Raw genomic sequence first — 27,872 nt, forward strand, 5'->3', positions numbered from 1 at the left:
GTATGTTCGACAGACACGTGTTTGTTAAGATTTTTACACGCGTTTTAAGAGTGTTAAAAATTGCCACTTGCCAAACTGAAATGACTCAAAATCGGCATAGGATAAAGAACGGATACACAATTGGAAGCAATCTTTAGGGAAAACTGCATGATCAGGGGTCAGATCAACAGTCTGAATTTATATGCAAATCTTGACTTTCCATCTCCCGAGACCCCCTATTGGTCAGTGTAGCTCTCAATCACATCCAAGAGGAAACCTTGGGAGAGATATGGCCAACTCTGTGAGAATAGAAAAAGAAAAGAAGGTGCACTGGCCTAGTGCATTATCCAACAGATGTATTAAAACATATGAATAAAATCATAAAGATGTCTAGAGGCTGTTAGTCCTTCAAAAGGCTTTAGCCTGAAGGGCCTCATCCAGGACCCCTCACTCCCAGATTTGAGCAACCGATGAGAGATAGCCACACATTTGGCCTGACAAGCGTGTTTTTAATGCCCCTGACGATGTTCCTCATCGGACCAAACGCGTAGGGTGGACCCTGAGATCTGGTGTCACGACGCTACGCACGTGGACTGCAGCCATCTTGTGGGTTGGAAACATCTGCTTGTTACCATATGAAACGCTTGTTTATAACGTTTTAAAAGGGGGATTCTGACAGTCTTTTGGAATAAACTTTACACTGGCTTGATCTACTGCACCATGAGGAGTCATATTCTCTTATTTTTAATGCACAATACTTGTGGACTCAACATCCGGGTTTTACAAGATCAAATTTCATGTTGCCCTAGTGAACACGTGACCAACTTGTGGATAAACATTGTTTGTTTGACCACCTATAACCTAGTGGTCCATACTTTGGGGTAAGAGGCCCAGTGTGGTGTTGATCGGTGTATCAGTCTGTCTTGTTATACACCTCGGATGACTTCAATAAGAAATATGGACTTTTGTGCCAGTGTTTATGGACACTTTTGAATTTTATTTGTTTCTAGCGCTGCTTATACCCTTTCTTTTACGCTCTTGTTACCAACAATTTTATGCTAGCTGCTCTCGTCATTTTAGTGTGGGAGAAAATCTGGGTACCCAGAGGAAACGCACACAAGCATAGAGAGATTATGAAAACCCCTGACGGGGATACGTACAAGGGTACCCAGTGCTGCAAGGCAGAAGTGCCAATTACAAAACCACTGTGCTACCCTAAGCATTGCAGTGCATGTTTGATTTGTTGATCATTCAAGTATTGTAAAGGTGCTGTTTTTCAATTCATCCAGACACATTTTTTATGGTATACCTATGCTAAGTGTTAGGGATCGATGTGGCCGATATTCACTTTTTTTTGGTCAACAATTTACTGATATTGCTTCAAGGGGTTGTACCGGGGTGAGGCATCACCCCTATTGTTCTTTAGAGCATACTGTCGCCTTACTTGCAATAACAACCGATGCGGCTCCGCAGCCACTCAGCTGTTATTACAAGCATCGGTAGGGGACATCCCCAACCCCTTCCGCTGATCGCCTGGGCTTACCCAGCCCTCCAAGGGACCTGAGCCACCAGCCGACTGCTGAAGACCCCAACAAATGCTTTGTTCATCTCTGATCTAGTAACCCGGAAGCGATGTCATGACATCACTTCCGGATTACTGGCATCTAAGGCCTCTTTCACACAGGACGAATCCGTGATGATCCGCCCCGTAAACCTCCGCTTTCTCAGCGGGGATCGCTCCGTTAATTCCCGCTGAGCCGCCGGATGACAGGGCGGTCCCCGCACACTGTCCCGTGTGAAAGAGCCCATAAAGGGGTTGTAAAGGTCCGTTTTTTATTTTCTAAATAGGTTCCTTTAAGTGCATTGTTGGTTCACTTACATTTTCCTTCGATTTCCCTTGTAAATGTTTTTTTTTCTTTGTCTGAATTTCTCACTTCCTGTTCCTCCTCAGTAAGGTGTTAAGTAAGCTGTTCTAAATGACTTTCCACCGCTCAGATGATGGTGGAAAGCTTAATGAGGAGAAACAGGAAGTGAGAAATTCAAACAAAGAAAAAAACATTTAGAAGGGAAATGGATGGAAAAGGTAAGTGAACCAACAATGCACTAGCTTAAAGGAAGCTACCGTATTTATCTGGGTATTGCGTGCTGCGGCGTATAGCGAGCACCCCTAATGTGGACCCACAATTCCTGAATTCCTGTAAAAAAAAACATTTTAGTACTTACAGTTTTGGTGTCTTGCGCGCCGATCATCGGCGGCCTCCTCGGGGACGGCGTCCGTCTGCGTCTAAGGTGGTGTCCTCCCGGCTTCTCCCGCACTGTCTTCCCATCGAATCGCCGCTTCCCGCGCTCAGTTTGAACGCCTCCGCCGACGTATACCGAGTGCAGTACACTCGGCTACATTCGGCCAGACTCTGCTTCGCTCGTGCTCGTGCTCTGACGTTTATGCGTGAGCACGAGCGAAGCCGAGCCTGGCCGAATGTAGCCATGTGTACTCCACTCGGTATATGTCGGCGCAGGCATTCAAACTGAGCGCGGGTATCGGCGTATATCGCGCAACCACGATTTCCCCCTTATTTTAAGGGGAAAAAAGTGCGCAGTATACGCCGATAAATACGGTATTTAGAAAATAAGACGAATCTTTCCAACCCCTTTAAAGGTGCCTTTTTTTAAAAGAAAAAAGACTGATCTTGACGTTTTAAAACTTTCAAGTGCAGAGGAGTGGTTTGGGGTCTTATAGACCCCCGATCCCTCCATAAATGTTTCATTCCTTGTGACAGCAATAACAGTGATAAAGAAAAAAGTGTAAAAATGTAAGAGTTGGCCGAAATATTGGTATTGTATCGGCACCGAAAACACAATATCAGTCGATCCCCAAGTGAAGTATATACAGCTGTCAGTACAGTGGTGAACGTAGAACAAATTATACTTCATCTGATAGGCTTGTGTTTTCTGCATTCTTGGAACTGTTTATCCTCGGGGTAAATTACACCTAATCATAGGTTGCTTGTTTAATGATTATTGTCATGTTACTGTGTGGAACCTTTCCTTCAATAGGACGGTGATTAAAGCTGATTCATAAACATGAATGCATCACATGTGTACCTCATGTATTGTCGGCCTGCACAAGTCACCTACAGGTACTCATTCACCCGTGTCCTTGTGCAAAGCGTGTGCTGCGCCTTTCTACACAACAGCGATTTGTACACACCTGTGGCGTGTGATATTACAGCTCAATAAAGGAAAGCTCTGAGAAAAAAACAAAACCTCAGCTGTTTGTTTTCTGCTCTTTCCACAAATGTTTGCTTTTGGTTGGCTTGGGATGATAGACCAACCAATACACCAAAAGCAGTTCCATCTAGCGGAGTCTCCCCTTCCGGTTAGAAATGTTCACAGTTGCTGCTTCGTGATTTTTTTAACCACTTGAGCTCCAGAAGATTTACCCCCCTTTCATGACCAGGCCATTTTTTTGCTATACAGCACTGCGTTACTTTACCTGACAAATGTGTGGTCATGCAATACTGTACATGAAATTCTATATATTTTTTTTCCCACAAATAGAGCTTTCTTTTAGTGGTAGTTTATCACCACGGTTTGTTGGTATTTTTGTTTATAGCACAAAAAAAAAAAAAAATCTTGAAAATATATATATATATATATATATATATATATATATATATATATATTACTTTCCGCTATAAAACATATCTAATAAAGTAAAAAATCTATTTTTTTCATAAATTTAGACCAATATGTATTCTGCTACATATTTTTGGTAGAAAAAAAATCATTATTAAAAATCAATATTAATTGATTTTGCACAAATGTTATAGCATCTACAAGCTATGGTACAGTGCCTTGAAAAAGTATTCATACCCCTTGAAACTTTCCACATTTTTTCATGTTGCCACCATAAATTTATTTTTTGGGGATTTTATGTGACAGACCAACATGAAGTGGAAGGAAAATTATAAATGTTTATTTTTATTTTTTTACAAATATCTGAAAAGTGTGGTGTGCATATGTATTCAGCCCCACCGAGACAATACTTTATTGGTCCACCTTTGGCTGCAATTACAGCTGCAAGTCTTTTTGGGGGATGTCTCTACCAGCTTTGCACAGAGAGTGACATTTTTGCCATTCTAACACATGCATATGCTTTGATCTAAACCATTCCATTGAAGCTCTGGCTGTATGTTTAGGGTTGTTGTCCTGCTGGTAGGTGAACCTTTGCCCCAGTCTCAAGTCTTTTGCAGACTCTAACAGGTTTTCTTCTAAGATTGCTCTGTATTTGACTCCATCCATCTTCCCATCAACTCTAACCAGCTTTCTTGTCCCTGCTGAAGAAAAGCATCGTCACAACATGATGCTGCCACCACCATGTTTCACGGTGTGTTCAGGGTGATGTGCAGTGTTAGTTTTCCGCCATACATAGCCTTTTGCTTTTAGTCCGAAAATCAATTTCGGTCTCATCTGAGCAGAGCACCTACTTCAACATGTTTGCTGTGTCCCCCACATGGCTTCTCGCAACCTACAAACTGGTCTTCTTATGGCTTTGTTTCAACAATGGCTTTCTTCTTGCCACTCTTCCATAAAGGCCAGATTTGAGTGCACGACTTATAGTTGTCCTGTGGACAGATTCTCCCACCTGAGCTGTGGATCTTTGCAGATCCTTGAAAGGGTTACCACTGGCCCCTTGGCTGCTTCTCTAATTCATGTTCTCCTTGCCCAGCCTGTCAGTTTAGGTGGACGGCCATGGCAGGTTTGCAGTTGTGCCATACATTTTTTGAATGATGGATTAACCTCTTGTCCACCGCCCGCCATCAAATGAAGGGAGGAAGACCCCATTGTTCTGGGCGGACGTCATATGACGTTGCGCCTTCCGAAGCCACTAGGGGGCACGCGCCGCCGGGGGTGTGCCTGCCTGCCGCCTTACTGGGCACCTGCGATTTCCCAGTAACTGAGCAGGACCGTGGATCTGTGTGTGTAAACAAAGATCCACATCCTGTCAGGGAGAGACCTATGATGTGTCCCTTGTACATAGGGACACACCATCAGTCACCTCCCCCACACTAAGAGTCACTCTAAGGGAACACATTAACCCCTTGATCGCCCCCTAGTGTTAATTTTTTTTTTTTTTTAATGGATCAAAAACGCTGGTATATGACGTTTTTGAGTGTTTATCGGCGTTTATCAGTGTTAGAGCGTTTTTACAGCTGAAAAACGTCTCTCAGAACCCACTCGTTTTTTTTTGTTTTTTTTTACTGCTCAAAATCGCCACTGCCCAATACTGTTAACAGCTCATGTGTTCATGGACACATAGGATAACATGATGGAGAGTTTTTTGACTGTAGAAAAAAACGTCTTCTGCCAAAAACAGCTGCTGTAAAAACGTCTAGTGTACATGAGGCCTTACACTAAATTTTTTAATAGGGAGCCCTTGATTATGCTTCTGTACTACAAGTCACTTGAGAATGTTATTGGCTCCATAATTAAGGCTTCCGTGCCCAACTTAATGTAGTTTTGCTATGGAGACGGAAATGCCCATCATCCTCCCTAAATTCATCCAAAATGTTCCTGAAACCCCCCTCTCCTACCAGGTGTCTTTCCCTCTATCTCATCCTTCCCTCTATCTCATCCTTCCCTCTCTCTCATCCTTCCCTCTATCTCATCCTTCCCTCTCTCTCATCCTTCCCTCTATCTCATCCTTCCCTCTATCTCATCCTTCCCTCTATCTCATCCTTCCCTCTCTCTCATCCTTCCCTCTATCTCATCCTTCCCTCTCTCTCATCCTTCCCTCTATCTCATCCTTCCCTCTCTCTCATCCTTCCCTCTCTCTCATCCTTCCCTCTCTCTCATCCTTCCTTCTCTCTCATCCTTCCCTCTCTCTCATCCTTCTCTCTATCTCATCCTTCTCTCTATCTCATCCTTCTCTCTATCTCATCCTTCCCTCTATCTCATCCTTCTCTCTATCTCATCCTTCCCTCTCTCTCATCCTTCCCTCTCTCTCATCCTTCCCTCTATCTCATCCTTCCCTCTCTCTCATCCTTCCTTCTCTCTTATCCTTCCCTCTCTCTCATCCTTCTCTCTCTCTCTCATCCTTCTCTCTCTCTCATCCTTCTCTCTCTCTCATCCTTCTCTCTATCTCATCCTTCTCTCTATCTCATCCTTCTCTCTATCTCATCCTTCCCTCTATCTCATCCTTCCCTCTATCTCATCCTTCCCTCTATCTCATCCTTCTCTCTATCTCATCCTTCCCTCTCTCTCATCCTTCCCTCTCTCTCATCCTTCCCTCTATCTCATCCTTCTCTCTATCTCATCCTTCCCTCTATCTCATCCTTCCCTCTCTCTCATCCTTCCCTCTCTCTCATCCTTCCCTCTATCTCATCCTTCCCTCTATCTCATCCTTCTCTCTATCTCATCCTTCCCTCTCTCTCATCCTTCCCTCTCTCTCATCCTTCCCTCTATCTCATCCTTCTCTCTATCTCATCCTTCTCTCTATCTCATCCTTCCCTCTATCTCATCCTTCCCTCTCTCTCATCCTTCCCTCTCTCTCATCCTTCCCTCTATCTCATCCTTCCCTCTCTCTCATCCTTCCTTCTCTCTTATCCTTCCCTCTCTCTCATCCTTCTCTCTCTCTCATCCTTCTCTCTCTCTCATCCTTCTCTCTATCTCATCCTTCTCTCTATCTCATCCTTCTCTCTATCTCATCCTTCCCTCTATCTCATCCTTCCCTCTATCTCATCCTTCCCTCTATCTCATCCTTCCCTCTATCTCATCCTTCCCTCTATCTCATCCTTCCCTCTATCTCATCCTTCCCTCTCTCTCATCCTTCCCTCTCTCTCATCCTTCCCTCTATCTCATCCTTCCCTCTCTCTCATCCTTCCTTCTCTCTTATCCTTCCTTCTCTCTTATCCTTCCCTCTCTCTCATCCTTCTCTCTCTCTCATCCTTCTCTCTCTCTCATCCTTCTCTCTATCTCATCCTTCTCTCTATCTCATCCTTCCCTCTATCTCATCCTTCCCTCTATCTCATCCTTCTCTCTCTCTCATCCTTCTCTCTATCTCACCCTTCTCTCTATCTCATCCTTCCCTCTATCTCATCCTTCCCTCTCTCGCATCCTTCCCTCTCTCGCATCCTTCCCTCTCTCGCATCCTTCCCTCTCTCGCATCCTTCCCTCTCTCGCATCCTTCCCTCTCTCGCATCCTTCCCTCTCTCGCATCCTTTTTCTCTATTTTTCTTTCCTACTTTGGCTTCTCCCATTGGAATTTGGATCCTAATTTTTCTGTTTCGCTGAACTACACACCAGTCTGGTGAACTAAAAGTAATTATTTCCCAATTAAATCATTGCTTAATTCTTTTTTTTTTTTTACAGAAATTGCACTATGACTTGGCCTAGTTTATATGTATGCTATTTCATTTGGGATGCTCTGTTCTGTGATTTTGTATTTTTGGTGAAAAATACAGTGGATTGCAATAATAAAAATCATATCTTAAATTTTTTTTTTTAATAATCTTTAAAAAAAAAATCTCCTTAGACTATCAGTGCCTAGATCTCACAAACAAGTGAAATCGCTCAGTTTATTTAATATCTCTTGAAACGTTATTAAGCAGGTTTTTAGCAGTGCTTCCAAGTCATGGAAGTTTCAGTATCACGATAGTCTTCCGTTGTCTACTTGATGTTATAGCCGGCGTGTGAGTTTAGTTTATTTTTGAATTATTAGAGAGGTTTATGATTAAACATCACATAGACTTTATTCTGTTTAAGAATTCTTGGCTCTCTGAATCACAGGCTCTGGATTAGGCATTTCCGGGAATCCAGAGTACCGATTTCACTAGAAGGCTCTGCACAGCAGGGTAGACTGGCATACTGAGGTATTGCCAAAATGAAAAACAAAACCTAGGGCTGGCAGACATGCCTCTTCTGTGTGCTTGGAGTACAAATTTAAAGCAGAGCTCCAGCATCCCAAGAATCTAATCACTAGGATGATTATTTCCCAGTTTGTTGTGATTCAAGTCAAATGGAGAAAAGACATTGGTACCTTTTTACGCTTTTAAGTGATTGCTAAATCTTATTTTTTTTTATTTTTATAAATAATAAACATGTTCTACTCATCACACAGAGCACACACCATTACACAGAGCAGCCCCAAACCTCCTCTTCTGGGTTCCCCCTGCCAATGGTCATGGCTCCTATTCAGTGAGTGCCCATAGAGGAAGCTGCTTCAATCCCGAGCGTTACTGTCTGTGTCTATAGACCTAGACAGTGTGGCTCTGCCCCGCCCCAATCATTTGTCACAAGATTTGATTGACAGCAGCAGGAGCCAAGGGCTTTCACTGCTATCAATCTACCCTGTGAGGAGGGAGAGGACCGCTGCTCTCATGCTCAGTACTGGATTAAGATTGTGCTCAGGTAAGTATATTTTGAAATCTGGACAAATCCGTTTTTTCTTTTTTGTACCTTTTGTATGCAGAGAATGCATTACTGTAAAAAAAACAAAAAAAAAACTTAGTGGTTGTAAGTATATAAAAAAAAAAACATGTTCCTTTAAAGCATGAATAACGGCACAGTGCTTGTGCTGTGTAATTTGTCCCTTTCTATTATCTAAAATACCTGGCTGATCCTGCCTGGTGCTGACCATCTCTTTGTAAACTGTTCACGTTTTTATCATGGCTGCTGAGCTCTGATACCGTGGTCAGTTTACATGCCTCTGTGCATCTTTTTTTTAATAGAACACACATTGGGGCATATAACATAATGGAACAGAGGGGAATCTATTAAGTTAACAAAGTGGTTTTACAACCACCATCAAAGTCAGCTTGAAGTCGCGCAGATATGAATGGCTATCATTGGGAACCATGGGGTACGACTTGTCATGCGTCTCTGGTGTCCAAAGTCACAGGAAAAGTCACACAAGTGTGAAAGGGGCCTTAGAACTTCTTTGTGAAAGTGGGGCCTTGCTGGGAATAGTTGTGTGTACTGCAATTCTTTCCAGAGCAAAATAGTTTGTCAGGCTGATAATTGACACACTGCTGTTAAGTAAAATATTTTGTGCAGTCCTGACAGTACTTTTATTTACAATCGATTGAGTGTCTGTGTTATCAGCAGTGAGCTAGATTTTAAAAATCTTGTAAATTCTTAGATCTCATGTGCACTGAGCGAGTAGCTCCGTTGCATGAGGCTCCGGCATGTAGCTGTGGCTGAAGAGCACAGGTACACTGTGCAGCCCGTTAAGCCTGGTTTCAGTTTGCATATTCTTGGTGCATTTTGCATTTTTTAATACATGTTTTTGACTCATTAAAATCTACGCAACCAAAAACCAGAAAAAAGTTCCTGGCCCTTTAAAAAAAAAAATGCACAGATGTGAACGTGACCCAAAGGAAACCATGTTAAATGGACTGTAGTGTTTCTTCAAAACGCACAAAAAAAAATGCATACGCGTGAGCCAGGCCTTAAACTCTGTGGGAGTCTGACAGCTTCTGCGGCTGGGAAGGGCATCTAGCGATTCTTTCTGTTTAGGGCAGTATGCTCCCAGTAATGAATGTGCATTCTGGGCACTCATCCGGTGGTGGTTAATGCCTTAAACGCACACAATTTGACAGGCTGCAAGCAGCAGGACTGGGTGGTGCGCCTGTGCCCTCCAGCTAAACGCCAGAGCCTCATGAACCGGGGCTCAACACCCAGTGTGCATGAGGCCTTAATCCTAAAGCTGCACTATCCTAACAATCCAAAAGTGGAGCTCTGAATTCTTTCAAATGCCTATTGACGATTGGTTCTCTTTGAAGATGAGCTTTGAGGAAACTTAAAGTAATTGTAAAGTCTATTTTTTTTTTATCCTATAAAAATAACAAACATGTTATACTTGCCTGCTCTGTTGCAGTGGATTTGCACAGAGCAGCCCCAAGCCACCTCTTCTCGGGTCCCTCTTCTGCTTTTCTGGTCCCTCCCTCCTGAGTGCCCCCAGAGCAAGCGGCTTGCTATGGGGACACCCAAGCCAAGTCAGAGCTACCTGTGTATATTCAGACACGGAGCCCCAACCCGCCCCTTCTTTCCACTAATTGGCTAGCTGACTTTGACAGTAGCGGCAGACAATTGCGCCTCTGCTCTGTCTCAGCCAGTGAGGAGGGAGAATCTTGGACGGCTGAGATACTCATGGACATTGCTAGACAGAGAGGGACCTCGGGTAAGTATTAAGGGGGCTGGCGGGGGGGGGGGGGGGGGCTGCTGCACACGGAAGGCTTTTTATCTTAATGCATGGAGTGCATTAACCCCTTCCCGCCAACCGTACGCACATATGCGGCCTCGGCTTTCAGGGGTTATACCAGGGTGATGCATGCATCATCCCAGTACTGTTTTTTAGAGTGAGAGGTTGACTCTTTAGGGATAACAACTGATGCAACTAAAAGCCACTTGGTTATTATCCCGGGGGCTAGCGAGGGAGGACATTAACCCCCCCTCCCCCTCCCCGTCACCATCCGCCGCTCTTTCCCGGGTGACTGCTCACTTAAGTCTAGGGGACATAACAAAGTACATCTGCTTACCCAATCTTCCACTGCTGTGGGGTTATCCGCGCTGGTAGAGTGGCCCCTGCAATGCCCCAGGCTCTGGCTGCCCAAGGAGCATGTGGGAGCCGAGGATAAGTAAAATAGATTTTACCATTCTCTAGACATAAACGAGCATTTTCAGGTTTCCTGGACTTCAGCATGTCCCTTTCTGCTTCTTGAACCAGAACGTCATTCAATGTCAATTGTAACAGATAGAATTGAATTTGACTGGTAAATGTCACAATGAGTACATAAACTAAAGCAGACATGGTCTATGCCAGTGGCTTATGCAAAGAATGGGTGAAGAACTGCTTTGTTTCAGAGCAGGCATGTCAGCTTCATATCGAATGCCTATTTATGCAAAAAAAAAAAAATGAAAATACAATTCTTTCCAGAGAACAGCCACCATTCCTTTTATTCTGCTTTTTCTCCCTTTAATTGGCTCTACGCCTCCCGAAAAGTGCTTATATGAATATGAACATGAACTCCCTTGTAACAAGAACATGGTGGGAATATCCTTTCCTAAATGCCTAAATGCCAAAATGCCCAGGTTGGTGCCTGAGTGTTTTGTTGGCAGACCTGGGCATTGCTATGTGAGAGGTGGGGGCCTCCAATCTAGGTCGTTTTAATATTCACTAGAAATGTATGTGTTTGACTCTGAGATAGGAGAGCAGAGAGTGGCTGGATATATAATGTAGAGCGAGTGTATATTTTCTAGCCCCGCATATACACATTTATTTCCAGTTGCAAACTGCTTAGGATCAAATCAATGGACAAAATGCCAAGGATTTAGTGCTACGGTATTCACTCAAGTGGAAGATCAGTTTTTAGATAGAGCTACTGATTGGCCAGCTCTTCCTAAATATCAGTTCCATAAGCTGATTGGGCAGAAATCTCCAGCGCTAGTCACATGACCAGGACATAGACAAGCTGACACCAGTTAGAGACTTTTGCCATTGTGATGGTATGGTATGATGGAAATACTTTCATAGCAATAGGCATAAAACATATTGGGGCAGCTCCAGTGTTCATTTTGATGTCAAATTTCATTTTAGACAGTTTTTTGACTAAAATTCAGTTTTAGTTGTATTTTCGTCATTTAAATTGTTTGAATTTTAGTCAATTAAAAACTCCAGTACATTTTAATCGACTAAAATCAAATGGGTTTTGTTAAGTTTTTATGCATTATTTAAGCATTTCTCCAGAATTGCCAAACTCTCTATATACTCCTGGAGTAAAAATCTAATAACATGTTCTTATTTATGGTATTAAGGTTTGAACATGCATTACAGACACAGGTTTATAAAGAGGTTATATATCACCACGGTTAAATAATACCAAGTTTCGTCAACAAGGAAACATTTTACTTTTTTGACAAATTGAAGTGCAACTTTAATATATATAAATAAAAAAAAAAATATATATATATATATATATATATATATATATATATATAAAAATAAAAATGTCAACTCTATTGGCTTAATGCAATTTCACAGTTTACCTGAATATATTACCAACATTAATATTAAGAAAAGCCTTTTGTTATATATTTTTTTCTTTCGCCGCTTAGTAGATGCCCCTGTTCTTATCTGGTAGTGCATTGTCAAATTTCGATTTTGTTTAGTCATTGTCTTTTGACTAATATGCTATTTTAGTTTGTCGTATTTTAATCATATGAATTGTTTCAGCCCTATTTTAGTTTGTCGTATTTTATTCATATGAATTGTTTTAGCCGTATTTTAGTCTACTAAAATAGTGTTAATTTAGTTGACGAGATTAACACTGCAGTACACTCATGAAGTAATTTGTGTACATTGTCATCATCAAAGTGTTTGTAAACTTTAAAAAATATTCACACTTTTATGCAGCCATAACAAACTGTGTACAATAAAACCTTGGTTTGCAAGCATACTTGTAATGCTTGTAATCCAAAGCACTTTTATATCAAAGCATTTTTTTTTACAGGGTATACAAGAGAAGAGAGGCGCCTCTAAGTGTAGCAATAAGTTGCTAAATGTTGTACCTTCATCAAATGTAACCATATTGCTACACTTAGAGGCTCCTCTCTTCTTTTTTTATACTCCGTTGTGACATGACACTGCTCTTATATCAAGACATTGCTTGTATATCAAGGCAAAATTTATTAAAATATTTTGCTTGTCCTGCAAAACGCTCTCAAACCAAGTTACTCTCAAACCAAGTACTGTAATTGCTTGCTGAAAACAAAGCCTGTAAATAGATCTCTTCAGGCCGGTCACGTGATCTCCGGCCACTCTCCTATGCCAGCTACAGGGGGAGGAACCGAGATCTCCCTCTGACATCAGCCGGGGAGGTCACGTGACCGCTGTGCTGAATGATCAGCCCCTCCCGCTGTAGCCCTTAGATGGGAGAGGAGAGATCTGAAAAGGGTATTTATAGGCTTTGTTTTCAACAAACTCTTAGGCCCCTTTCACATTGGGACGGGAGGTACGTCGGCGGTAAAGTGCCGCTATTTTTAGGGGTTTAAAAAAAAATATATATATATAAATTGTTTTTCAAAATGGCCAAAAATGCCTGTAAACGAAACGCGTCTAAACGTGAGTGTTTAGCCGCATTTGACGCTTTTGCCTGTAAACTCAGCTTCTGAACCCATTTTTTTGCATTCCGCTGCCTAGAAATGACTGTAAACACTGTGTACATGGATAGATAACATAGAGGAGGGTTCAGGGGCCGTTGAGAAAAACTCCCAACTGTTTCTAAATGTCCGTTTACCACTCGCAATGTACATGAGGCCTTACACAGTGCGTTATGGCTTCATAAAAGAGAGAGGTTGGCAGTGAATCTTTTTAACTGTTTAATTTGCTACACATTTCAGCAGGAGGTGGGGGTGGAGATGGCTCACACACACAGGAGCTGACAGGCAGGGAGGGGGAGAGAGAGGAGTGCTGTGAATGAAGGAAGCACGTAAACTGACCAGAATAATCAGGGTTTAGCAACCATGATTATCGTGGTCAGTACACAGAGGGGGACACAGGAACAGGCCAGATTAAAAAGTTTTTTTTTACAGTTTACAGAGGGACAGATTAGACAGCAGACACTGTGCTGTTTAATCTGCTATAAGTGAACAGACTCTTCTTTTTTTTTTTTTTTTTTCTTCTCTGCTAAAATTTGTTTTGTGTATGTGCTTCTCTTGTCTCCGGAAAGTTCGTTGGTGGATAACGTTATTGGTCAGATGTGATCTGTTGCATTGGCCACGGTTATCTTCAGACTGTATTCTGTTATGAAATTGGCTATTGATGTTAAAAGCTTGCATTGTAGACCCCGAGCAGAGGGAGGAAACGAGGATTATACAATATATTCCTTTCAGTTGGAAAAAACTTACTGGTATCACCAGGTTTTTAAATTACACATACAGTAATATATATAATTTTTTTCCTCCTCATCTCATTGCCTTTATTATTCTATGGTTTGTATTTAATAATTATTGTATCATAGTAAACTTTTTATCACTGTAATGTCTTTTGGACGTTTACATTTCACAATATTTATTTATAGCTGTAACAAGTTTAACACTTGTCTTTTGTTGACAGGGAGAAAGCGAGTCGGATAAAGGGCTGTTAATGAGAAAACTTGTCTTGTCTGGTGTTCTGGCAAGTGAGGAGATCTATATAAACCAACTGGAAGCTCTGCTTTTGGTGAGTATGTGACATTTTGTTTTTGACCATTATGATTTTATATGTTGAGGTCGACCGATATGGGTTTTTCTCTGGACGATGCCGATATTTAGAAATCAGGGCGGACGATATATGATGCTGATTTTTGCGGCCGATATTTTAGGCCCATTTTTCTTCCCCTTCATTTCATAAAATTTAACAGTTAAATAATAAAGCGTGATGCCATACATCGCATGCGATTTGCACCACATTGCAGTGCACATTACATGCCATGTCTATGCTATACAATTTCAGCCATACAAACTGTGTAAGGACCCTTCTTTTGGTCCACACTCGAATCTGATCGCATGGGTGTTCACACCCATTCAATCCGATTCCTGCACCATTTCTTAGTTTGCACTGCGATCTGCAAACTTATCTGGGGGTGTTAACTTCACATGCGATTCAGGTGCGTTGTGGGAACCCGCACTGAATTCGCACGGTTCTCGCATCGCACTAGTGTGAACCCGGGCCTAAATCTGACTGCCTATAGAGTAGAACGGGGCTACGTCTGTGTCCACTCGGCAGAAACTGAGCAGACATGGGCCTGTCATCCGCCCACTCTCAGCAGCCAGATACCCCACTGAGTAAAGCCCACCCTATGTCTTCAGTTTTGTCCCCATCAGATTTGCTCTGTCTCCATCTGCCCCCCTCTTTTTCCCTTTGCTCTATGTCCCCAACTATTCCTCATGAGTTCACCTCTCTAGTCTAGAGGGTCCCCATGATGTACATGCAGCATCTGCAGGCTGCATAATCGGAGAACAGACAGTCACATGAAATGAGGCATCTAATCCATGTCCTACCTTCCACTGAGGATTGGCATCCGTCCCATGCTATTCCAGAACCTGCTCCTGTGGGCCCCGCCCCTTGGTATCACTTGGCTCCTCCCTTCGGTTTTACTCCTCCCGTGCTCCCTCTCGTCTCACTTGCCTCTAGTTTTGCAGAGATTGTATGTACTGGACTAAAGGTGGGAGAGGATTGTTCAGAGGGCGGGCGGGAGGGAGAGAAGGGGAGGGGTTCAGAAACGAAGGGCCATCATCCATCCTGCATCTTCTTTGGAGAGAGGAGAAGGAGGAGGGGCCGGGGGAGCAGAAAGAAGTTTGGAAGGCAGCAGATTAAATTCACAGTGCCTGGGGCTGTGCTACCTGTCACGGTGCGCGCCGTGTCAGCTGTGCTGAGCGAGGTACAAATGGGAGCCGTGCCAATCGGCCTAATTAGCATAATAATCGGCCGATGACGATTTCTTAAAACCCAAATATCGGCCGATAGATCAGTCGCCCTCTACTATTAATGTGATTCTGTTGTTTTAGACAGGGATAGATTTCTATCACTGCAGCTCAGGTGTCCCTGTACTAGGATTACCACAGAACATGTTTTTGTTTTATTGGGCTTTGATCTGCTCATAATATTGTGATTAAAGGCTGCATTCGCACCTAAACAGAGCGACTTTCAGGCTTTTTTTTTTTTTTTTTTTATAAGTGTTTTACAGCTTCAAGCATTTTTGTTTAGCCAGTAGAAAGCACAAGGTGGAGGAGTTTAGGTGCAGAGAGCTGCTGCTTAAGTGAAAACATGCAACAAAACTCTCATGTTGCACATTTTCAGGCATTCCCATTGAAGTCTATAGGGCCCAGTCTGCTAAAAGAAACTTGTGTACTTTTTTGAGTGACAGGCGCTTTGCTTCAGGTGACTGAACACTCGGGTGAACAGGGGCCATTGAAATTAATGAGATTTGACTTGTTAAAGCAGAGTTCCAGCCTTTTTATGTTTAAAAGTCAGCAGCTACAAAAAGTGTAGCTGCTGGCTTTTAATATACAGACACTTAACTGTTCCACAGTCCAGCGATGCAGCACAGGGTACAGCACGAGCCGCGTTGCGCTCTAGGAGTGGACAGGTGATCGCCTGGGACCTGACACGTGTCTCAGGCGATCGCCTACAGGAAGGGGCCGCCTAAGGCGATATGACGAGTCGCCTAAGCGGTCCCTGGGCGGAAGGAGTAAGTGGAATAGAAAGTCCCACTCCTAATGAAGTCCCCACTCCCCCCCCCCCCCCCCCCAAAAAAAAAATTGCATGCCAAAGGTGGCATGTAACGGGGGCGAGGAGTGTTTTAAGCGGAAGTTCCACTTTTGGGTGGAATTCTGCTTTAAGCGTTTTAAAGCTTAAAGGGGGTTGTAAAGGTTCATCTTTTATTTTCTAAATAGGTTCCCTTAAGCTTGTGCATTGTTGGTTCACTTACCTTTTCCTTCTATTTCCCTTCTAAATGTTTTTTTTTCTTTGTGTGAATTTCTCACTTCCTGTTTCTCCTCAGTAAGCTTTCCACCATCATCTGAACAGTGGAAAGTCATTTAGAACAGCTTACTGAGGAGGAACAGGAAGCGAGAAATTCAGACAAAGAAAACAAATAAAAAAAACAATTAGAAGGGAAATAGAAGGAAAAGGTAAGTGAACCAACAATGCACTAGCCTAAAGTAACCTATTTAGAAAATAAAAAACGAACCTTTACAACCCCTTTAAAGCAGAAAATCGCTCAGGTGTGTCAAGTCCATGTAGTCTGTAGCCGGTTTCTTGTCATTCCGGTGTAAGTTTGTTCTGCTTTCTACACTTCCTCGTCACACAGAACACACATCATGGCATCTTCCAAGAAAGGGAATTGGAAGCTCAACACCTGGCTGTCTTATTAAAGGGGAATGCCAGGCAAGAAGTGAAACCATTTAATGAACTTTTTTATTGTTATGCAGGAAACGACTATGCTACAGCCAGAATCTTTTACCTTAAAGCTCCTCACTATCCAAACCGCTAAATACATAGATGGAATGGGTGAACTTTACCTAGCTGGTAGCCTAATGCCCTGTACACACTGTCGGATTTTCAACAAGAAAGGTCCGATGTGAGCTTTTGGTCGGAAATTACGACCGTTTGAAGGCTCCATCAGACTTTTCCTGTCGGAATTTCCACCAACAAAAATTTGAGAGCTGGTTCTAAGGTTTTTCCAACGGAATATCAGATGGTGTGTACGGGGCATAACAAGTTCATGGTCTTAAAATTATTCCTCTCATTCTTGCATGTGCAGTGCTACCTAATATGCGTTACCCAATTGCTGTTCTCAATATCCTGGGTGCATGCATATCTGCATAAATGGAAGAGCCGGGGCATTTAAATGATTTTTTATTTCATTAAAATTTTTTTACTTTATTATCACAAAGGGACTCGCAAGCATTTGTCAGGGGTGTCAAACACAATTTATTCACAATTTATTCACCAGCCTCATCAAACATTATGCTTACCCTCAAAGGGCCATTTGTATTTGTGTAGTGGATGATGCTAACTGAAAAGGAGGATTGCACAACACTGGTATCATCCACAAGAAATTTGATTGGAGACTGGTCAAACATAACATGGTTCTGCCATAGTGTTCTATCTGAGCAGTCTCCAATAACGTTTCTTGTGGATGATACCAGCAGTGTGAAACCCTCATTTATCCTGAGGGTTGCTTGTAATACTGTGTGAAAACCATTACCCTGAGTAATAGTAAGGCGGTTGATAAAGACTAACTAGGGCCATTTTTGTTTTGTTATGGATAGTCGGGTAGAGACAAAAATGTGCCAATTCTATCTGTGATCCTATTGGGCTCATTGGGCACACTAGTGTTTTTTTTTTTTTTACGCCCCTAGGAAGCTGTTAATAGTATTTTGTTTCCTGCTCCTAGAAGCTAAATAGTGTTATCCTATGTGTCCATGCACATGCTTCAGCGTCTAGGAGCGTCGTCCCCCCCCCCCAGCGTTCTTTTTTCCCCCTGGCGTTCTTTTTCCCCCCTGGCGTTCTTTTTCCCCCCTGGCGTTCTTTTTCCCCTCCGGCGTTCTTTTTCCCCTCCGGCGTTCTTTTTCCCCTCCGGCGTTCTTTTTCCCCCCCGGCGTTCTTTTTCCCCCCCGGCGTTCTTTTTCCCCCCCGGCGTTCTTTTTCCCCCCCGGCGTTCTTTTTCCCCCCCGGCGTTCTTTTTCCCCCCCCGGCGTTCTTTTTCCCCCCGGCGTTCTTTTTCCCCCCCGGCGTTCTTTTTCCCCCCCGGCGTTCTTTTTCCCCCCCGGCGTTCTTTTTCCCCCCCGGCGTTTTTTCCCCCCCGGCGTTCTTTTTCCCCCCCGGCGTTTTTTCCCCCCCGGCGTTCTTTTTCCCCCCGGCGTTCTTTTTCCCCTCTTTTTCCCCCCCCGGCGTTCTTTTCCCCCCCCGGCGTTCTTTTCCCCCCCCGGCGTTCTTTTCCCCCCCCGGCGTTCTTTTTCCCCCCCGGCGTTCTTTTTCCCCCCCCGGCGTTCTTTTTCCCCCCCGGCGTTCTTTTTCCCCCCCGGCGTTCTTTTTCCCCCCCGGCGTTCTTTTTCCCCCCCGGCGTTCTTTCCCCCCCCCCCCCGGCGTTCTTTTTCCCCCCCCCGGCGTTCTTTTTCCCACTGCGTTTTTTAAAGCATGGAGCCTCAGCGATTTCCCTCATTTTCTGTCCCAGACAAATATATTGTCAGCAGTTTAAATTTTTCCTCACACCACTACATACCGTATATACTCGAGTATAAGATGACCCAAATATAAGCCGAGGCACCTAATTTTACCACAAAAAAATGGAAAAACGTATTGACTCGAGTATAAGCCTAGGGTGTCCATCTGCATGCCTCACTGTGCCCATGACTAGACTTACTTTTAACATGGGAGTATATAGAAGGGGTGCCCGGCTTTGAAAAAAATGCTCCCCAGCCAAAGGTCCCCCAGACAGTACACTTTGCACACTTGTAGAGGAGAACTGGGGCTACATGTGTGCCAAGTTTGGGGTCCAGGGGACCTACGGCCGGCTGGCCGGTACTGGGTCCCCAAAGTTACCAGAGAAATTACAGTTTTACATGGAAGGGGTGCCTGACTTTGAAAAATCTGTGCTCCCCGGCCAGCAAACTTTTCACACTTGAAGAAGAGGAGGGCTTTATGTATGCCAAGTTTGGGGTCCAGGGGACCTACGGCCCGCCAGTACTGGGTCCCCAAATTTCGGGAGATCAGGCGCAAAAAGGTGACTTGAGTATAAGCTGAGGGGGGTATTTTCAGCACCAAAAAATGTGCTGAAAAACTTGGCTTATACTAGAGTATATACGGTATATGTTTTATTCTGTGTTCCCGTTGTAGGAACCTTATATTGTGTATATGTACACCAGGATGAGCTCAAGCTGCACCATGAAGCCTTTTTTTTTAATCGTAATTGCATGTAGGATATGCTGGGAAGGAGCAGCGGCCACACAACACTGTCCTTGCAGTACAGGAAATATAGGAAACTATAAAAGCGTGTTTTTTTCCCCACAGAAAGGGATGTAATTGGTATAGTTTTGTTGGCCGTTTTCACAAGTGGTACTTAGCAGAGTTGCTCCTTTTTAAAAGTGGTTTTATAATTTCCGAATTTTCTTCTTTTCACTATCTATATTGCTGCTAGTTGTTGCCATGGCAATGTGCCAGAGTGGGCGGTTCGGAGCCGCTGCGCTTATTGTGAAGACAGCTGGGTAACAGCTATAGATCTGTAATAACAATGTTGTCATGTGACTGCTATATAGGATCCCGCTCTTAAAGGGCAAGAACTCAACCATCTTCCAAGAAATATGGCAATGTGTGTTGTGCAACTCTAAAATTATAATCTTAAATTCAAGGAAGCAGAACTTGCACATGATTAATGTTCCTTTTACAACAGCCCTCTGTGTCAGCTTTGTTGTTAAATTTGGTTCTGTGCCGTGTACAATGGATGCGCTGAATACCGGAAGAGGGTGTATTTATAGTAACTGGTAGGATACATTTACTTAGAAACATTGATAAGGCTGCTTGAAAAATATAAAAGCTAAACCGAAATATGGAATAGGAAATGTACACTTTTGTCATGGAAAATCTGGGCTTAGGGTATACTTATACAGTGAGGGGAAAAAAGTACAGTAAAACCTTGGTTTGAGAGTAACTTGGTTTGAGAGCGTTTTGCAAGACAAGCAAAATGTTTTATTAAATTTTGCCTTGATATACAAGCGATGTCTTGATATAAGAGTAGCGTCATGTCACAACTGAGGATAAAAAAAGAGGAGCCGCTAAGTATAGCAATATGGTTACATTTAACGAAGGTTCGACATTTAGAGCCGGTTCAGACATAGGCGGCACGACTTCAGGGGCGACTCTGCAAGTTGTCCTGAGGACGACTTCAGAGGTCACCCCCGAAGTCGTGCCGCCTATGTCTGAACCGGCACTTAGCAACTTATTTCTACACTTAGAGGTGCCTCTCTTCTCTTTTATACCCTGTAAAACAAATGCTTTGATATACAAGCGCTTTGGATTACAAGCATGTTTTTGGAATGAATTATAATCGCAAACCAAGGTTTTACTGTATATGATCCCCTGCTGATTTTGTACATTTGCCCACTGACAAATAACTGATCAGTCTATAATTGAATCAAAAATATCCAGAAAAGTTATAAATTGATTTGCATTTTAATGAGTGAAATAAGCATTTAATCCCCTCTAAATCTGCAAGATTTTTGGCTCCAGGGTGCTTTCCATACAGGTACACAGACTACCGAGCTGACACGGAGTAAGGGGGAGAGACTGCACAATGTTGGAGCCACATAAACTGACCATGGTATCATGAATCCGCAGCCATGAGTACCGTGGTCAGTTTACATAGGGGGACATAGGAACAGGCGCGATCAAACAGGTATTTTACAGCATAGAAAGAGACACATTACTTTGCGAAGCACTATGCTGTTTATCATACTTTAAAGCGGAGCTCCATCCGATTTCAACACATGAGCTCATTAATATTGCACCCTTTAATACATGTGAAAACGGAAGTTTTTTTTTTCCTTTGTGTACAGTACCTGAGTATTCCGACTGCTTCCTGTCTCTCCTAAGTGCGGGTAATCTGCGGGTAGTTTGTAACTTCCTGTAACCGCTGTGTTTCCTGGGAGCTTTTGTCATTGCTCCCAGGAGTCATTGCAGTGCCTTGTTGTTGGCTATCGTGGGATTTGGTTAGCAGTAGGTGACGCGATCACAACAAACTGCGGAAGACGGAGGAGCATGAGCGGGAACGAGCGGCGAACATTTACTGCAACAAGGAAATGAGTGCTTGTGGGCTTCTCATGCCCACAAGCAAAATGGAAACCGCAGGACGACGAGACTATAAGTTATTATTCTAGATGAAATCGGAAAGCGGCGGACTTGAGACATCAAATCAGCGAGTACTATTTATGTTAGCCATAAATATATTAATGACAAAAAAAAAGAAAAGTAAAGAAACAGTGGGAGATCCGCTTTAAAGCGGGATTCCACCTGCATTTTTTTTTAAAGTCAGCAGCTACAAACAGTGTAGCTGCTGACTTTTAATAAGGACACTTACCTGTCCTAGGAGTCCGCGATGCTGGCCGACCCCTCAATCCTGGAAGGTCCCAGCGCCACCGGATTCACTGCCTATTTCCTACTGCGCATGCGCGCAGTGTTTTCTGAAAGGGCGGCTGCTCTCTGGGATACACACAGTTCCCAGAAGGCATCATGCCCCATTACCCAGAAGACACCGTGAGTAGGACAAGGAAGAAGACCTGCTGAGGACTAGGAAGAGGCAGTTTAGGAACTTCCGCATAGCAACCGCCTTTTCTGGTGAGTAAAAAAAATGTTTCTATTTTTTTTTTTGCAGGATTTTTGTGTAATTTTTTTTTTTTTTTTAGGGTGGAACTCCACTTTAAGTCTGAAAACTGAATGGATAAATAAACAATTGCTTTGGTGGGGTCTTATATAAAGGTTATCCTTGTATCACCTGTGTGCCTGGAGTACTGCTTTAGTTGTACATATCATGAGTTTTGGATGTCACAGCAGCACTTTCTGACCTGGAATTGTGTTCTGAATGTTTCTGGCTGCCATCGATTAAGTCTGGAAACATCACAACTGATCTAGTCAGCACATCTGAGTCACTGAGGGCATCCTGTCTCTGTAGGACTCTATATAATCTTTATCATTCTCAAAGGTCCAAGTTCCGATGTGCAGTCAGATGTTTCATTTGCTGAAGTTGCCAGATGCATTGTTAGTATATAGGACAAAGAACTAAGGTGAGGATAGACGAGTGACACAGGACATAGTTATTACCTTCAAAAGTCAATAATCTCTGACCTAAAGCTTTTGTGAATACTGGAATATTGGACAATTCACATTATTCATCAAACCTCAGCCCTTGGCTTTGGTTTCCAAAGTTTATATTTGCATATCGGAGAATCCAGGAAGTTGATGGTTCCCGAGGCACATAAAAAGACACTTTGTGTAGACTTCTGAGGGTGAATGTTGGCTTAGGCCGTTAAAGGGGATGTAAAGGTATCATTTTTTTTCCCTAAATAGCTTCCTTTACCTTAGTGCAGTCCTCCTTCACTTACCTCATCCTTCCATTTTGCTTTTAAATGTCCTTATTTCTTCTGAGAAATCCTCACTTCCTGTTCTTCTGTCTGTAACTACACACAGTAATGCGAGGTTTCTCACTGGTGTGGAGTGTCGTGCTCGCCCCCTCCCTTGGACTAAATGAGAGTCAGGATGCTCTCTACGTTGCAGATAGAGACAGGAGCTGTGTGTTAGTGGGCCTGACTCTCCCGTAGTCCAAGGGAGGGGGCGAGCACGACACTCCACACCAGGGAGAAAGCCTCGCATTACTGTGTGGAGTTAGACAGAAGAACAGCAAGTGAGGATTCCTCAGAAGAAATAAGGACATTTAAAAGCAAAATCGAAGGATGAGGTAAGTTTCAGGAAATACATGAATGTACATGCACTTAAAGCGGGGGTTCACCCTAAAAAAATAAAATAATTTCTAGCATGCCATCAAGCATACTAGCGCGATCTACAGTTCGCCTTTCTTTTATTTTTTGGCGCCGTACTTACGGTTTACTGCCGTAGTGAAGTTTCAGACTCCCCGCGGGAAATGGGCGTTCCTATGCACAGGGAAGATGATTGACGGCCGGCTATGGCGCGTCACGCTGCCCGAAGATAGCCGAAATAGGACTTGCCTCTTCACGGCGCCTGCGCAGTCAGCTCCGATGTCTGTGCGCAGGCGCCGTATAGCGCCGTGAAGGGGCAAGTCCTATTTCGGGTATCTTCGGGCAGCGTGACGCGCCATAGCCGGCCGTCAATCATCTTCCCTGTGCATAGGAACGCCCATTCCCCGCGGGGAGTCTGAAACTTCACTACGGCAGTGAACCGTAAGTACGGCGCCAAAAAATAAAAGAAAGGCATACTGTAGCTCGCGCTAGTATGCTTGATGGCATGTTAGAAATTTGTTTTTAGGGTGAAACACAGCTTTAAGCTCCAAGCCTTTTCTGCCACTTTTTGTTTACAAGTAAAACATCTTTGTTTCTTTTTTTTCCGCCAGAAAATTACTTGGAACCCCAAAACATATATTTATTAATATATGTTTATAGCAGAGACCCTAGAGAATAAGGCTCGGTTTACATCAGGGGGTGCCCATGTTGCAGAGTATGATGGATAAGTGCAGCGGAGTCTAATTCAGATCAGACATATTCTGTAGTAACAGGAACTGGCTTGTTTATTGAAACATCATCACACAGACAAAGATGTCTCTCTGCCTCATGGTGAGAACACACACAGATTACAAGCAGGAAGAAGAAACCAACAAGTACATCATTGTGATACAGAAAGCACAACATATCATAAAGAACACAGTCTATCATATCAATGCTCACTAGCGACATCTTGTGTCCTTTATCTAAACTGCATCGGATATATATTCTAAGCTAAGTTTGTTGCATATATCCAACACCCCTTCTCAACAAACTGAGGCTTAGTCCATTAAACCTATCTTCTTCGTAAGCTTTGAATGTCTTTCGGCGGTCAGAGGCTTTGTAAGGATGTCTGCTGTCATTTCCTCTGTTGGGCAATAAAATAACTCAAGAAGACCTTGCTCTTGAAGATCCCTAAGAAAGTGAAACTTCACATCAATGTGCTTGGTTCTTGAATTAACTCCTTCCATATGTGCAAGTCCAATGCATCCTTGATTGTCCTCATAGATTTCTGTTGGTCCCAACTGTGGTTGACCTAAATCTGTTAATAGCTGTCTCAGCCATATAACTTCTTTGCTTGCTTCCGCTGCAGCAATGTATTCTGCTTCAGTAGATGACAGTGAAACAGTGAGTTGCTTCTTACTAGTCCAACTGATGGCGCCTCCTGACAGGAAAAATAAGTAACCACTGGTAGATTTTCTGTCATTGGTGTCTCCTGCCCAGTCAGCATCCACATATCCTGTTAAGGTGCTTTCATCGCTTGCTGGTAACTTGAGCTTGTAGTGCAAAGTCCCTTTAAGATAGCGAATGATTCGCTTTACAGCATTCCAGTCCTTTTGATTTGGTATTGAAACCTTTCTGCATAGGATTCCAACTGTTGCTGCAATGTCAGGCCTTGTAGCTGTGGTAAGGTACAGCAATTTCCCTATTGCTTTCCTGTATTGAGTATTAGTTGGTAATGGGTTATCTTGACATTTCATCTCCTTTAGGTAGTTGGTTTCCATGGGAGATTTCACTGGTTTGGCGTCTTCCATTCCAAAAGTTTCAATTATTTCTTGTATTTTGTGTCTTTGATTCAGAAGAAAGCTGCCATCTTCCTCTCTTTCGATCTGGATGCCGAGGTAATTCTTTATATTGCCGAGGTCCTTGGTGTCAAAGTGCCGATTTAGTTTTTCAAGTATTTCTGCTTCATCCCCTTCTTGCTCAAAACAAATCAGAATATCATCCACATAAATAAGCAAATAGATCCATCTGTTTACCAATTTCTTTGTGTATAAGCAGGGGTCTGCTTTGCTCCTTTGAAAGTTTTGATCTGTAAGCACTTCATTTATTTTTATATTCCACGCTCTGGCGGCTTGCTTTAGGCCATATATGCTCCTGCGAAGTTTGCATACTAGGTCTGACCTTTGTTCATCTTCGAATCCTGGCGGCTGTTCCATGTAGATTTCTTCTGTTAAATCGCCATGTAGAAACGCGGTTTTCACATCAAAATGTTTCACTTGCATTTTCCTTGTGACGGCTACTGTCAGTAAAGTCCGTATTGTAGTGTGCTTGACTACTGGTGCAAACGTCTCATCGTAGTCCTCTCCATATTTTTGAGAATAGCCTTTGGCTACTAGCCTTGCTTTGTATCGTTCAATTGTGCCATCTGCATTGTATTTCACTTTAAAAGTCCATTTACAGCCTATGGCTTTCCTTCCGGGTGGTAGTTCTGTAAGTGTCCATGTTTTAGTGTCATGCATGGATTTTATCTCTTCCTCAGCAGCCTTTATCCATTTAGTTGCTTCTTGTTCTGAAAGTTGAGATATGTCTTCCCATTTTACAGGTTCGTTGATACTGGTAGTACTTGCTTTGTATGAGAGACGTATAGGTGGTTTACCTTTGTTTTCTCTTGTTGACCGTCTCATTTTTGTGTCTGAGCCTTCTTGTGTCTGCTCTTCAGTACTGGTTGAGTCTACACTCACTTCAACTGTTTGTTCAGAAGTTACAGAGATGGGCTGGTCAATGTCAGTTTTCTCTTGAATTCTTGCTTCTACTGTTGTCATTACATTGTCTCTTAAATTTTCAACAAAAGTTACGCTGTTGCTAATGGTAACCTTGGCTGTTTTGGGATCTAGGATTCTGTAACCTTTGACATTGTCACTGTATCCAACGAAGATACCTTCAAATGCTCTGTTTTGGAGCTTGGTGCGTTTTTCTTCAGGTATGTAGACAAATGCTTTGCATCCAAAAACTCTTAGATGTTTTACACTTGGTTTCTCATTGTGCCATAGTTCATATGGGGTTTTCTCCACTGTTCTGGAAAGAAGTCTGTTCTGCAAATATGTAGCTGTCATTACTGCCTCACCCCAGTATTTTTGTGGTAGTCCAGAATCTGTCAGCATACATCTGATCATTTCGGTCAGAGTTCTATTCTTTCTTTCAGCTACTCCATTTTGTTCTGGTGTATACGGAACGGTCTTTTGATGTTCTATTCCATGCCTTTTTAAGTATTCTTGTATCTTACCTCCTGTGAATTCACCTCCATTATCGCTCCGGAGTATGAGAGGTTTCCTCTGAAACGTGTTACTTGTCTTTGTTACATAGTCTTGTAATTTGTCGAAAACTTCACTCTTGTGTTGCATTAGGTAGGTGACTGTATATCTTGAATAGTCGTCTATGAAAGTCACTATGTACCTGTTGCCTCCAGATGTTGGTGGGTTTAGGGGACCACACACGTCACTGTGAACTAAGTCAAGTGGTCTTGAGGCTCTCTTTTGACTGACTTTGGGAAGTGTTGCTCTTGTAGCTTTGGATTTGATGCAACACTCACATTTGACAGTGACTGGACAAGGGGATATTATCAGATCCCTTGTCAGATTCCTCCTCTGTAGTTCCTGTATGCATTCTGGGTGTCTGTGACCTAGACGTCTGTGCCATTTATGTATACAGTCATTGTGCTTGTGTGTACATAGTCTCACCTTTTCTTTCACTGTGTCGAGATGATATAGATGATCATCCAGCTTGGCACTTGCTATTGTCTGTTTGCCGTTTAGAATGGAACACTTGTCACCTTGGAATTTCACAGTGAGTCCTCTGGCTGTTAGACGCTTCACAGATAAGAGTCCTCCTTCTAGATTAGGAACATAAAGTACATCTTTCACTGGTATGGTTAAATTGTGTCCTGTATCATCAGGGCATACAAGGGTTCCGTGCCCACATCCTTCTGCATGTATCTTGCTTCCATCTGCAAGGTAAATAGTTTCTTTGTTGTTCGGATCAAGTTCTGTGAAGAAACTTCTATCACTCGTCATGTGACTGGTTGCCCCTGAATCGATGCACCAGTCTTGGCATTTATTGTTGCCTGTCGCTTTAAATGTGGCGTTCCAGTTGCCTTCCCTTGGGTCACTGATTGTGGTTTTGACCTTTTGTTTAGCATAAGAGGGACGTTGTCTCATTTGCTCTGCTCTCCATATAGTACAGTCTTTCTTTATGTGTCCCTGTTTGTGGCATCTGAAACACACTCTGGTTTCTTTTCTGTGTAATCTTGCGTCTGTAGCTTTAAGAGCGGTACTGGTGTCGGTTTCTGTGGAGTCATGCATTAATTCCTTTCTTCTCTGATACTCATCTATGAGCCTGGTTTTAACAAATGCTACCGTCAAATCTGTTTCGGCTCGTGTCTCCAGTGCATTTATCAATGCAGTGTATGTATCAGGTAAACTGCATAACAACATGGCTGCAATGTGACTGTCTGTCATGTTCTCCCCGATTGATCTGAGTTGCGCAATCACTTCCAGCATTGCGTTTATATGCTCCTGCATGTCCTGTTCTTTGCCAAGTCTCATTTTGTAAAGTTTCCGCAGCAAAAACAGCTTGTTGTTTAAACTGGGTCTTTCATGCAGTCTTTTCAGTACATTCCACATGCCTTTCGCTGTGTCCTCATTGCGAATATGAATGAGCTGATCATCTTCTACTAGTAAACTTATTGTGGCACGTGCTTGTCTGTTTTTCTTGTCCCAGTCCTGATTATTATCCTGTTGTCTGTCTGTAGTGGTAACCTCCCACAAGTCATCTCTGGATAACAGCATTTCCACTTTAAACTTCCATAGCTGGTAATTGTCATTATTCAGCTTTGCCACTGAGAG

The 27,872-nt window shown here is 43.0% G+C and overlaps 1 protein-coding gene across 4 annotated transcripts in view; it reads left to right on the forward strand.

Moving 5' to 3' along the window:
- The window catches only part of ABR (ABR activator of RhoGEF and GTPase), a 612,111-nt gene that overhangs the window by 357,181 nt on the left and 227,058 nt on the right, over nucleotides 1-27,872 (forward strand). For all 4 annotated transcript variants that reach the window (XM_040338587.1, XM_040338588.1, XM_040338589.1 and 1 more), the window contains one exon: nucleotides 14,093-14,197. In XM_040338587.1, coding sequence (XP_040194521.1) covers nucleotides 14,093-14,197 — 105 coding nt within the window. The remainder of the gene's footprint in view (nucleotides 1-14,092; nucleotides 14,198-27,872) is intronic.

This window comes from Rana temporaria, chromosome 2, assembly GCF_905171775.1.
Source record: "Rana temporaria chromosome 2, aRanTem1.1, whole genome shotgun sequence".
Classification (NCBI taxonomy): domain Eukaryota; kingdom Metazoa; phylum Chordata; class Amphibia; order Anura; family Ranidae; genus Rana; species Rana temporaria.